Source organism: Zingiber officinale, chromosome 10A (genome assembly GCF_018446385.1).
Source record: "Zingiber officinale cultivar Zhangliang chromosome 10A, Zo_v1.1, whole genome shotgun sequence".
Lineage (NCBI taxonomy): Eukaryota > Viridiplantae > Streptophyta > Magnoliopsida > Zingiberales > Zingiberaceae > Zingiber > Zingiber officinale.
The window spans coordinates 34,022,005-34,034,254 of NC_056004.1; the positions used below are offsets into that span (position 1 = coordinate 34,022,005).

Sequence of the window (12,250 nt, forward strand, 5' to 3'; positions counted from 1 at the left end):
GTTTCTATTACCAATCGTTCATTATTTGAGGTATTATGTCTTGCAACAAAATATTATTGCTTATGTAGATCTCTGAAATGTGTCAAAACAATCTGAATTGCTTGTCAGACACACAATAAGGACTTAGTGGAGCAATTTCTTTCCCACTAGTAAAGATGCAAGGCTTTGTTAGTACTGCAACTTTAGCTAACCTCAGAAAAGCTTAGGAAAGCTGAGTTGACCTCATAACTGCATATCTTAAATTTCTAATGCCATCGTGGAAAGAATTCGGTCAAACCAATCTAGCCAGAAAAGTGATGCTTCATTACTACTGGTCATACCAATATCTAATTGTGAGTATTTACCTGGTCACCAAGTATGTATCTCCAAATAAGACTTGGAAATTCACATATCATCCATTTCTTCATTAGTTTATCAATAAGTTGGGAGTACGTGATGTTGCCAGACCATGCCAAAGGAAAAAAATGCCATACAACTTATATGGCAGCATAACAATTCAACTCAATCAAAACAATATTTAAATTATGACATACCAAATTTTAGGGCATATACTGAATGTATCTGCCTTTGAAGAAACTTCTTCACCTACTTCAAGCAACCAATTCCTTGTTCAGTCTGCTTAACCACAGCATTTGCAAGGAGACTCTGCTCGAGTTTGGATGAGACAGTTCCTAAATGGTTGACTATTGCCACAACTGCTTCACATATGTAGCTCTTTGTCCCCTCCAAAATCCTAATTTTACGCTAATGCACATCAACCTCCCGAAATTGTTTGTTGATGCAGGGAAAAGAAAAGAAAAGAAAGGAAAGGAAAGGAAGAAGAAATTAACATCTCACATCTTCTTCTGCTGGGCTGAGGAAAATGCACGCTCACAATGTTCTGCCGCATGGTGAAGCTGAGACCGCAGGTCTTTCAGCTCCTGCAATGAGATATTAGTAGCAGAAACAATTAATTTAGCAGGAAAAAAAAATAGAGATGTTGTAAGACCAGCAAAGCGTTGTGGAAGCCCTCCTCCTCTCTCCCATTCTCTTCATACTGTGTGGATGGAGATTTAGGCAATGGCATTACGGAGCTGGCTGTTGCTCTGGAGTGCTCCACGTCTTTGCCTTCCTCCATAGATGTGCACAGAAGTGGAAGAAGAGTGGCTGCGTGGGGAACTAAGGATTGAGTGCTTTGAGAGTCGAGGGAGGCACGAGATGGAGGACGAGAAGAAGACAAAAATTGTAGAATCCCGTGAGTACTCCGCTCTTCCTGGCAGCGGAGTGACCGGAGTCAACCGCACGTTGACTACTCTTCTTACAGTAGGCGATCGCCCCTTGGATCGAGGTCTCCGCATCATAGCTCGTGCTGCTGCTCCACCTCAGCATGGACTTACCGCCGCTGAACTCGCTGGAGAAGGACGACGACTTGGAAGAAGCGGCGGAGGACTTGCTCCAGCTCTCGTCTTCCGCCATGTTTGGATTTTGATGGCGTCTCGAGGTTTTTGGGCCTTCCAATTTGTCATTTGTGGTCGATATCTGTGGAACAGGGATTTGAAATAAGATCTGGAAGCTTTGACTTTGAGGCTGTGAGTGGCCTCCTTGAGCTTCTTGGCCCATGATTTCTTGGGGTTGAGCTCGGCGAAGCTGTCCTGGAAGTAGTCTTCTTCCTCGGGATATAGCTCACCGCCACTGTGAAGGCTGGCAAGGACCCAAGGACATTTGCTGTGGAAGCTCACACTCTTCACCCGATTGCTCTTCGTCTCAAATTTGGTTAGCTTATCTGCCATATCAAAAACATAGCAGACAAACGTAAATCAAAATGGAGGAAGAGGCGGTGCACACCGGAAAACAGATCTAGGGCTCGAATCCGAAGCCGGATCTATAGAAGCTTCTTCTGACCAAGAATTTAAGAACTGGATCTCGAGACTAGATCGCTGCTGAGGGGGATCTGGAGGGGAGACGACAAAATTGAAGGGGTAGCCCGACGACCGGAGACGGACACAGAGACGGAGAGAGGAAGCAAGGACGTAGTGTGTTGATCCTAATCGGGAGAGGAAGGGGCATCGATCTAGGAAGGGGAAGAGGGAGATGAGGTTGAGAGAGATAGTTGGAGGTTTAGGTTTAGGTTTATGCTGAGAGAGATGGTTGGAGGAAGGGGTGCGATATAGGTTTAGGTTTGGAGGGAACTTCACGGTGTTGCAAATTTTGGCTGGTGGGAATATTAAAATATTTTATTTTGGTTCATTAACACCGGGTTTTAAAAACCGCTGTTAAAATCAGTGTCTATTAACGAAAAAAAAGGCGCTCATAGACATCGCCTAAAAAACCGATGTCTATGAGCGAAAATCTGCACTCATAGACACCGATTTTTGGAAAAACTGGTGTAAAATACTCAAAGACATCGGTTTTTGCTTAAAACTGTTGTTGTTCCACCGATGTCTATGAGGGTTTTTGTTGTAGTGAGTGGAGTAGGATATAAGTTTTGAGCTTTATGGGTATAGTTGAGTAGGATTTTTGACTTGTTTTTCCTTATCGTTGTATTAGTTTAGTTTTATTATTAAACTGCGTGGATGTTGCTTATTTTTTATATATATTGTTCCAGCCGTGTTGGCCGAGGTATCTGGATGTTGTAGGAAGTTTCAGATTATCACTCGTACAGGGGAGATGCTGTCGAAATTTCTTCTGGTAGGGACTACCTGGGGCATGACACCTGATTTTTTAAAAAATAAGAATAAATCTGTCTAAAATGCGGAAGATGGACCTAGAGACCTTGGAATGATACGAAACAAGTTTCTATGCGTTCGAATCGATCTCCTGAGCACATTAATGCCCTCAAATATTTTTTTCGCCATATATATTGAGGTCCATAAATTTTTCAAGAAAAAAGGACTTTAATGTTTTTCAAACCCTATCTATTTTTACTAAGTTTTAAGCTTAATTAGTTCAAATTAATTTAATTAATTAAGAAAAAATTATATTTGATATTTGAGGCCATCAATGTAATCATGAGATTGATATGAACGCATAGAAACTTGTTTCGTGTCATTCCGAAGTCTTCAGGTCCATTTTCCACGTTTAGACGCATTTATTCTTATTTTTTAAAAAATTAGGAATTTGGGATGAATTTGGAAATTCGTTGCAAATCTGGGATGAATTTCCAAATTCGTCCCAGATTCCTGATTTTGTAAAAAAAATAAGAATAAATGCATCTAAAATGTGGAACATGGACCTAGAGACCTCGAAATGATACAAAACAAGTTTCTATGTGTTCGTATCGATCTCCTGATCACATTGATAAGCTTAAATATCAAATATAATTTTTTTCTTAATTAATTAAATTAATTTGACTTAATCAAGCTTAAGACTTAGTAAAAATAGTTAGGATTTGAAAAATATTAAAGTCCTTTTGTCTTGAAAAATTTATGGACCTCAATATATATGGTGAAAAAAATCTTTGAAGTCATTAATGTGATCAGGAGATCGATACGAACGTATAGAAACTTGTTTCGTGTCATTCCGAGGTCTCTAGGTCAATCTTCAGCATTTTAGACATATTTATTCTTATTTTTTTAAAAAAAAATCAAGAATCTAGGATGAATTTGAAAATTCTTTGCTAATCTAGGACGAATTTCTAAATTCGTTCCAGATTCCTGATTTTTTAAAAAAATAAGAATAAATGCGTCTAAAATACGAAAGATGGACCTAGAGATCTTGGAATGACATGAAACAAGTTTTTATACATCCGTATCGATCTCCTGATCACATTGATGGCTTTAAATATCAAATATAATTTTTTTCTTAATTAATTTAATTAGATCAACTTAATTAATCTTAAGACTTAGTAAAAAATAGTTATGGTTTGAAAAAGATTAAAGTCATTTCATCTTCAAAAATTTATAAACCTCAATATATTTGGAAAAAAAATATTTGAAGCCATCAATGTGATCAGGAGATTGTTACGAATGCATAGAAACTTGTTTCATGTCATTCCGTAGTCTCTAGGTTCATCTTTCACATTTTAGATGCATTTATCCTTATTTTTTAAAAACTTAGGAATTTGGGACGAATTTTAAAAATTTGTCGCAAATCTGGGACGAACGTAAATTTATCCCAGATTTGCGACAAAACTAATTTCGTCCCAAATTTGGGGTGATCTTGTATTCGTCGCCAATTTGGAACAAACCTGGACTTGTCGCTAATTGGCAACGAATCCAAAGATTTGTTGCTAAAATTATTGTATCTTTACGACGAAAATATTTTTTGTTGCAGATTTTGTAAAATTTCCAACAAATTTCATATTTCGACCCAAATTAACAACGAAGTTTGTGACAAAAATTTATTTGTTGCTATTTTCCAATAATTTTATTTTGTTGCTAATTTCGTTGCTAATTAGCAACCATTTTGATTTTCATTGCTAAATTCGTCGCAAAATTGCGACGAAAATAATTTGTTGTAAAATTTCGTCCCTAAAAATCTATTTTTTTTTGTAGTGTGGAGTGCGTACCTTACTTACCTCTATTTCTGATGCTCCCCCTTCATCGTAGCTTTCTTCTGATGATTCTTCCCCTTCATCTATGCTCATCTCTGAGCTGGTCTCTTCTTCAATTTGATGGTTGGTCATCAGTGCTACTCCTGAAAAGGCTTCGACATCTGACTCGGAGGTTGATGATTCGCCCCATGTAGCCTTCAAACTCTTGCATTTAGAGGACGTCAGTCTTTGAGACTTCTCCTTGTCCCTTTTCTTTAATATTGGGTAGTCATCCTTGATGTTCCCTTCCTCATTGCAGTTGTAGCATCGGACCATCGTTCTATTGCGTTGATGTTTTCTCGACTGCGATCAAAATTTATTAGTCTTAATAAACTTATTTAACTTTCTTACCTGTAACAACCCAAATTTCCTCATTACGAGTTCTAATGATAATTATAAATATTTATAAATGCTTTAGATATATTCTAGAGTTTTTAGGAATTTTTAGAGTATTTTTATGTAATTTTCGAAGTTCGTTTGGTATTTTTACAAAAAGAAACAAATTTAAGGCAAAAAGAGGTCGGACCGAGGATCGAACCGGAGACCTCTGGTTAAGCAAAGCCTTAAGTTGTTTCGAATGACCAGGAACCCAACAGGGTCGTGCTGATCAAAGAAAGGGAAAAAATAATTTAAGCAGTAATAGATAACAGAATATCCTAGTTATAAAGGGAGATAAGAGAGGAACTTAGGTATTATTTTCCCGTGACCTAAACCCTTTCTCGTCTCTCTCTCTCGGGTGCGACGGCGTCTCTCCTTGGGCGGAAACGAAGAGGAAGCTAGGGTTGGTCTCCGGCGGCCGGTCAAGGACCAAATCGGAGAGTCTTCTACAACATCGTGATCACCTCGTCGAGGAGAACGCGTGGACGTGAAGAAGTTGCTGAGATTTCAAGTTTCTCCGAAGCCCTAGAAGTAGATCTTGGCTGTGAGTCAAGGGATTCCGGTAAGTGCTTCTCACTTGCAGTAGGAGTAGTTTCGGGCCTTTGTTTCTTCTTGATTTCGAAGCATGCTGTAAAGATTGGTGTTTTGAAGCTTGCTGCCATGAGTTTTATAAAGAAAATGGAAAGGGATTTGAATGGATTAGGCGTGTAGTTTAGACTCCTCAGTTCTTATAATTAGCATCTCATATCTGGATTTTGTTATTTGTGGTTACCTCAATGGGCACAGGCGGCTCATGATGAGCTTTGCAAGTTTCGGCTTGTGTTATGGAAAGGGCATGAATAGTTTTAGTTCTGAAGTGTTCAATGGATTGCAGTGGCTTATTTAGACATTGCGTTATTAATTGGGTAACCTGTTGTTAGAACTTTTGTTATTGGTTCTGTACATGTAGTTTTTAGATTCATTGGTTGTGTAGTTTAGAATTTCAATTTCAGAATTTTCTCGTTAAATCTGAGCATGAATAGTTTTCTCTTTTCAGTATGCATTTCTAAATTTGTTTAGTTGACAGTAAACAGGTGTGATCAGCCTGTTCGTAGCCATGCTGATTTATCTTTGTTGCTAGTTTGGTTTGAGTGTGAAGAGCCTTAGTATTTGGCATTGCAGATTTTTGTTCTTTTGGAATTTGTTGGACACGAACATTCCTTGGAGCTGCTGTGCAGTTCAGATTTGTGCCAAGGAAGGGGCACGAACAACCCTTGCTGTTGGGTTCAGTTTGTGCTATGCAATGAATATGAACAGTATATTTTTTTTAGCTTACTGTTTAATTTTTGAGGCAATCTTTTATTAGAAGTATTAATAAGTAACAAGTATTTTACTTGAAGAGGCTAGTACCCGACTTCCGAGGTTGTCGTTAAATAAATCCAGGTGACTGTTTCTGAGGTCTCGACCCTGGTAAGACCAAGATCTTTACCCTTGTAGGACTGGTGGCTCGCTACCTCAGTTTCTATTAGGGAGCGCGCAAATGGTACTAAGCCTGGGCTCAAGAGATTATTATTTTGAAGTATAAAAGTATAAGTTTTAAACTAATGGAATAAGCCTCCCATAAGTTTAAAAATCAGCAAGCTTAGTTTCTTTTATTCTTACATGTTTAGACTTTCTTATTGCTGTTAGATGAGCATGAGCAGCTTTACATGTTTAGCATTTCAGTCTGTTTTGATTTCCTTGCTATTAGATGAGCATGAGTAGTATTTCTTTTAAAGCATTCAGTTTTTAAATTCCTTCTTATTCACATGCATATTCGAGTTTTGTGAGTTAGATAGCGCTTACTAAGCATCTGCTTATAGTTGCATTTCCTCTTACTGCAGATAAAGGAAAAGGAAAGCTATAGTGAAGGAAGGCGACAAAGAGGTGTGGATGGATGTGTGATGTCTGGACTATGGAAGCCTTGGGATTTTGCTTAAGAATTCATTAAGATTTTGTATTTAGACTGTTGAGATTATTCTTTCATATTGCTAGATTTGTTCATTGAATATTTTAAGTTTTAGAATTCTTCCTTTTATTTTCTATGCACATTAGTTCCGCTATCTGAGTTGTATTATTGTTGCATGCATGTTCAGATTAATATATAGTTTATCATGTTCAGATTAATATATATAGTTTTAGTTGAGAACAAATAATTGAGTTGAATGTATTAGATGAGTTATTTATGTTTCCAGCTGTTACTTATTGTATCCTTTGAGTTTTTGAGAATTTTAAGTATTGATATTTACATGTGAGCAACACTAGTTAAGAAAAGTTAATAGTACAGTAACGTCCCACCCTCACAGACTAGTAGAGTGGAGGGTGGGGTGTTACAAGTTGGTATCAGAGCAGTCCCCATTCTCCAGCATCACACACATATCAGCATCAGCCTTTCCCTCACAGAGTAGATAATTTATTTGATCAGTTAAAGGGGGCAACAGTGTTCTCTAAGATAGACCTGTGCTCTGGATACCATCAGTTGAAAGTGAAAGAAAGTGATATATCCAGAACAACTTTCAAGACCAGATATGGACACTACGAGTTTGTAGTCATGCCTTTTGGTATGACTAATGCACCTGCAGTCTTCATGGACTTAATGAACAGAGTGTTCAGAGAATACCTTGGCAAATTTATCATCGTGTTCATCGACGACATTCTGATCTATTCAAAAACCCCAGAGGAGCATGACACGCACTTGAGAATAGTAGTGCAGACCCTTCAGCAAAAGCAGCTTTATGCCAAATTCTCAAAGTGCGAGTTCTGGTTAGAGCAGGTGGTGTTTCTAGGTCACATCATTTCTAAAGAAGGTATCCAGGTGGATCCTACCAAAATAGAAGCGGTCAACAACTGGAGTAGACCCAAGAACACCAAGGAGATCAGAAGCTTCCTTGGTTTAGCTGGATATTACAGAAAGTTTGTGGAGGACTTTTCCAGGATAGCCTCTCCATTAACAGCCCTAACTAGGAAGAACAAGAAGTTTGAATGGTTAGACAAATGTGAGCAAAGTTTCCAAGCATTGAAGAAAAGACTGACCAGTGCTCCCATTCTGATTGTTCCAGAGAGCGACAAGAGTTTTGACATATACAGTGATGCTTCCAAGATGGGCCTCAGAGCTGTTCTCATGCAAGAGGGGAAGGTTATAGCTTATGCTTCCAGACAACTCAAAGACTATGAGAAGAACTACCCCACTCATGATCTTGAGCTGGCAGATGTGGTCTTTGCACTAAAACTCTAGCGACATTATTTGTATGGAGTTCAGTGCAGAATCTTCATAGACCATCATAGCTTGAAGTATTTCTTTACCCAGAAAGACTTAAACATGAGACAGCGTAGGTGGTTAGAGTTGGTTAAAGATTATGACTGTGAAATCCTCTATCACCCAGGTAAAGCTAACAAAGTGGCGGATGCACTAAGCCGAAAATCCAGTGCAACCCTGATGCACATGGCATCATTAGCACTGCCACTGCAGAAGGAATTGTCAGACTTTGGAGTTGAAATTATTGATGGGCAACTCTCTGCATTGACCTTAGAGTCAACCCTGCTTGAGGATATACAGAGAAAGCAAAGTGAAGATCCAGATATCCAGAAGATCAAGCAAGGGATACAAAAAGAAGAAAGTTTAGAGTTTCGAGTATCAGACAGTGGAATCCTTTATCAAGGGAGCCGCCTTTGTGTCCCCAATGATGAGGAATTGAGAAAGAAAATTCTAGAAGAAGCTCACAGTACACCATACTCCATGCATCCTGGTTCCACCAAGATGTATCAAGATTTGAAGCAAAGATTCTGGTGGTCTGGACTCAAGAGAGATGTTGCAAAATATGTCAGTACCTGCCTGACATGTCAGAGGGTCAAAGCGGAGCACCAGAGACCAGGAGGAGTTCTACAGCCTCTCCCAATACCAGAGTGGAAGTGGGAAGAAATATCCATGGACTTCATAACAGGTCTTCCAAGAACCACTAATGGGTACGATGCGATATGGGTGATAGTGGACAAATTGACCAAGTCTGCCCATTTTCTATCCATCAAGGTGTCCCACTCTATAGAGCAGTTGACACAGCTATATGTTAAGGAAGTGATCAAACTTCATGGAGTCCTGAAGTCGATTGTTTCCGATAGGGATGGGCGCTTCACCTCTCATTTTTGGGAGTGTGTCCAGAATGCATTAGGCACCAAACTCAAGTTCAGCACAGCCTTTCATCCCCAGACTGATGGACAGACAGAACGAGTAAATCAGATCTTAGAAGACATGCTCCGAGCTTGTGCATTAGATTTTAAGGGCAGTTGGTGCAGGTATCTGTATTTAGTTGAATTCGCCTACAACAATAGCTACCAGGCCACTATCAAGATGGCACCGTACGAAGCACTATATGGCCGAAAGTGTAGATCACCTATATGCTGGTTAGAGACTGGAGAAAGAAAAGAAATGGAATCAGAACTAGGCAGGCAAACTAAAATGATAGATGAAACCACTCAGGTTATCCAGAAGATCAGACAGAGAATTGAGACTACCCAGAGTAGGTAGAAAAGTTATGTTGACGCACGTCGTAGGCCACTTGAGTTCCAAGTAGGGGATTCAGTCTTTCTCAAGGTCGCTCCTATGAAGGGGGTGATGAGATTTGGCAAAAAGAGTAAGTTAAGTCCTCGCTATGTAGGACCCTACCTGATCACAGAGAAGATTGGGAAAGTAGCGTACAAGCTGGACTTACCACAAGATATGTCAGCAATACACAATGTATTTCATGTCTCCATGCTAAAGAAGTGCCTCCATGACTCTAACCAAGTGATTCAGCCTCAGTCAGTGCAGATTCCGGAGGATCTTAGCCATGAGAGCAGACTTACACAGATAGTGGACAGAGAAGTTAAGAGACTAAGGAACAAAAAAGTACCACAAGTGAAGGTCATTTGGCAAAATCAGAAGCGCGAACAAACTACTTGGGAGCGTCAGTACAGTATGAGATAGAGATATCCATAATTATTCTAAGTTCAAGGACGAACTTTTTATAAAGTATGGGAAATTGTAACAACCTAAATTTCCTCATTACAAGTCCTAATGGTACTTATAAATATTTATAAATGCTTTAGAAATATTCTAAAGATTTTTAGGAATTTTTAGAGTATTTTTATGTAATTTTCGAAGTTCGTTTGATATTTTTACCAAAAGAAACAAATTTAAGGAAAAAAGAGGTCGGATCGAGGATCGAACCGGAGACCTCTGGTTAAGAAAAGCCTTAAGTTGTTTTGGATGACCAGGAACCCAGCAGGGTCGTGCTGATCAAAGAAAGGGCAAAAATAATTTAAGCAGTAATAGATAATAGAATATCCTAGTTATAAAGGGAGATAAGAGAGGAACTTAGGTATTATTTTCCCGTGACCTAAACCCTTTCTCGTCTCTCTCTCTCGGGTGCGACGGCGTCTCTCCTTGGGCAGAAACGAAGAGGAAGCTAGGGTTGGTCTCCGGCGGCCGGTCAAGGACCAAATCGGAGAATCTTCTACACCATCGTGATCACCTCATCGAGGAGAACGCATGGACGTGAAGAAGTTGCTGAGATTTCGAGTTTCTCCGAAGCCCTAGAAGTAGATCTCGGCTGTGAGTCAAGGGATTCTGGTAAGTGCTTCTCACCTACAGTAGGAGTAGTTTCGGGCCTTTGTTTCTTCTTGATTTCGAAGCATGCTGTAAAGATTGGTGTTTTGAAGCTTGCTCCGTGAGTTTTATAAAGAAAATGGAAAGGGATTTGAATGGATTAGGCATGTAGTTTAGACTCCTCAATTCTTATAATTAGCATCTCATATCTAGATTTTGTTATTTGTGGTTACCTCAATGGGCACAGCCGGCTCATGATGAGCTTTGCAAGTTTCGGCTTGTGCTATGGAAAGGGCATGAATAGTTTTAGTTCTGAAGTGTTCAATGGATTGCAGTGGCTTATTTAGACCTTGCGTTATTAATTGGGTAACATGCTGTTAGAACTTTTGTTATTGGTTCTGTACATGCAGTTTTTAGATTCATTGGTTGTGTAGTTTAGAATTTCAGTTTCAGAATTTTCTCGTTAAATCTGAGCATGAATAGTTTTCTCTTTTCAGTATGCATTTCTAAATTTGTTTAGTTGACAGTAAACAGGTGTGATCAGCCTGTTCGTAGCCATGCTGATTTATCTTTGTTGCTAGTTTGGTTTGAGTGTGAAGAGCCTTAGTATTTGGCACTGCAGATTTTGGTTCTTTTGGAATTTGTTGGACACGAACATCCCTTGGAGCTGCTGTGCAGTTCAGATTTGTGCCAAGGAAGGGGCACGAACAACCCTTGTTGTTGGGTTTAGTTTGTGCTAAGCAATGAATATGAACAGTATATTTTTTTTAGCTTACTGTTTAATTTATGAGGCAATCTTCTATTAGAAGTATTAACAAGTAACAAGTATTTTACTTGAAGAGGCTTGTACCCGACTTCCGAGGTTGTCGTTAAATAAATCTATGTGACTATTTCCGAGGTCTCGGCCCTGGTAAGACCAAGGTCTTTACCCTTGTAGGACTGGTGGCTCGCTACCTCAGTTTCTATTAGGGAGCGCGCAAATGGTACTGAGTCTGGGCCCAAGAGATTATTATTTTGAAGTATAAAAGTATAAGTTTTGAACTAATGGAATAAGCCTCCCATAAGTTTAAAAATCAGCAAGCTTAGTTTCTTTTATTCTTACATGTTTAGACTTTCTTATTGCTCTTAGATGAGCATGAGCAGCTTTACATATTTAGCATTTCAGTCTGTTTTGATTTCCTTGCTATTAGATGAGCATGAGTAGTATTCTTTTAAAGCATTCAGTTTTTAAATTCCTTCTTGTTCACATGCATATTCAAGTTTTGTGAGTTAGATAGCGCTTACTAAGCATCTGCTTATATTTGCATTTCCTCTTACTGCAGATAAAGGAAAAGGAAAGCTATAGTGAAGGAAGGCGACAAGGAGGTGTGGATGGATGTGTGATGTCTGGACTATGGAAGCCTTGGGATTTTGCTTAAGAATTCATTAAGATTTTGTGTTTAGACTGTTGAGATTATTCTTTCATGTTGCTGGATTTGTTCATTGAATATTTTAAGTTTTAGACTTCTTCCTTTTATTTGCTATGCACATTAGTTCCGCTATCTGAGTTGTATTATTGTTGCATGCATGCTCAGATTAATATATAGTTTTAGCATGTTCAGATTAATATATATAGTTTTAGTTGAGAACAAATAATTGAGTAGAATGTATTAGATGAGTTATTTATGTTTCCAGCTGTTACTTATTGTATCCTTTGAGTTTTTGAGAGTTTTAAGTATTGATATTTACATGTGAGCAACACTAGTTAAGAAAAGTTAATAGTA

General features: G+C 38.7%; 1 protein-coding gene across 1 annotated transcript; it reads right to left on the minus strand.

Annotated features, from left to right (window-relative positions):
- Positions 1 to 585: 585 nt before the first annotated feature.
- On the minus strand, positions 586 to 1,124 carry LOC122026583 (probable protein ABIL5). Its single transcript, XM_042585319.1, has 3 exons — positions 989 to 1,124; positions 838 to 920; positions 586 to 733 (listed from the first exon to the last, which is right to left on the minus strand). Exons 1-3 carry the CDS (start codon positions 1,115 to 1,117, stop codon positions 586 to 588), a joined length of 360 nt encoding a protein of 119 aa, XP_042441253.1. The 5' UTR covers positions 1,118 to 1,124.
- Between the last annotated feature and the right edge of the window lie 11,126 nt (positions 1,125 to 12,250).

Bases quoted from the DNA above. Each gene is read 5' to 3' on its own strand.
- LOC122026583 (XM_042585319.1), bottom strand. From the start codon at position 1,117: ATGGAGGAAGGCAAAGACGTGGAGCACTCCAGAGCAACAGCCAGCTCC. The intron at 921-988 runs GTCTTACAACAT...ATCTCATTGCAG, and splicing joins GCTTCCACAACGCTTTGCTG to GAGCTGAAAGACCTGCGGTC. The intron at 734-837 runs GTGAGATGTTAA...GCGTAAAATTAG, and splicing joins TCAGCCCAGCAGAAGAAGAT to GATTTTGGAGGGGACAAAGA.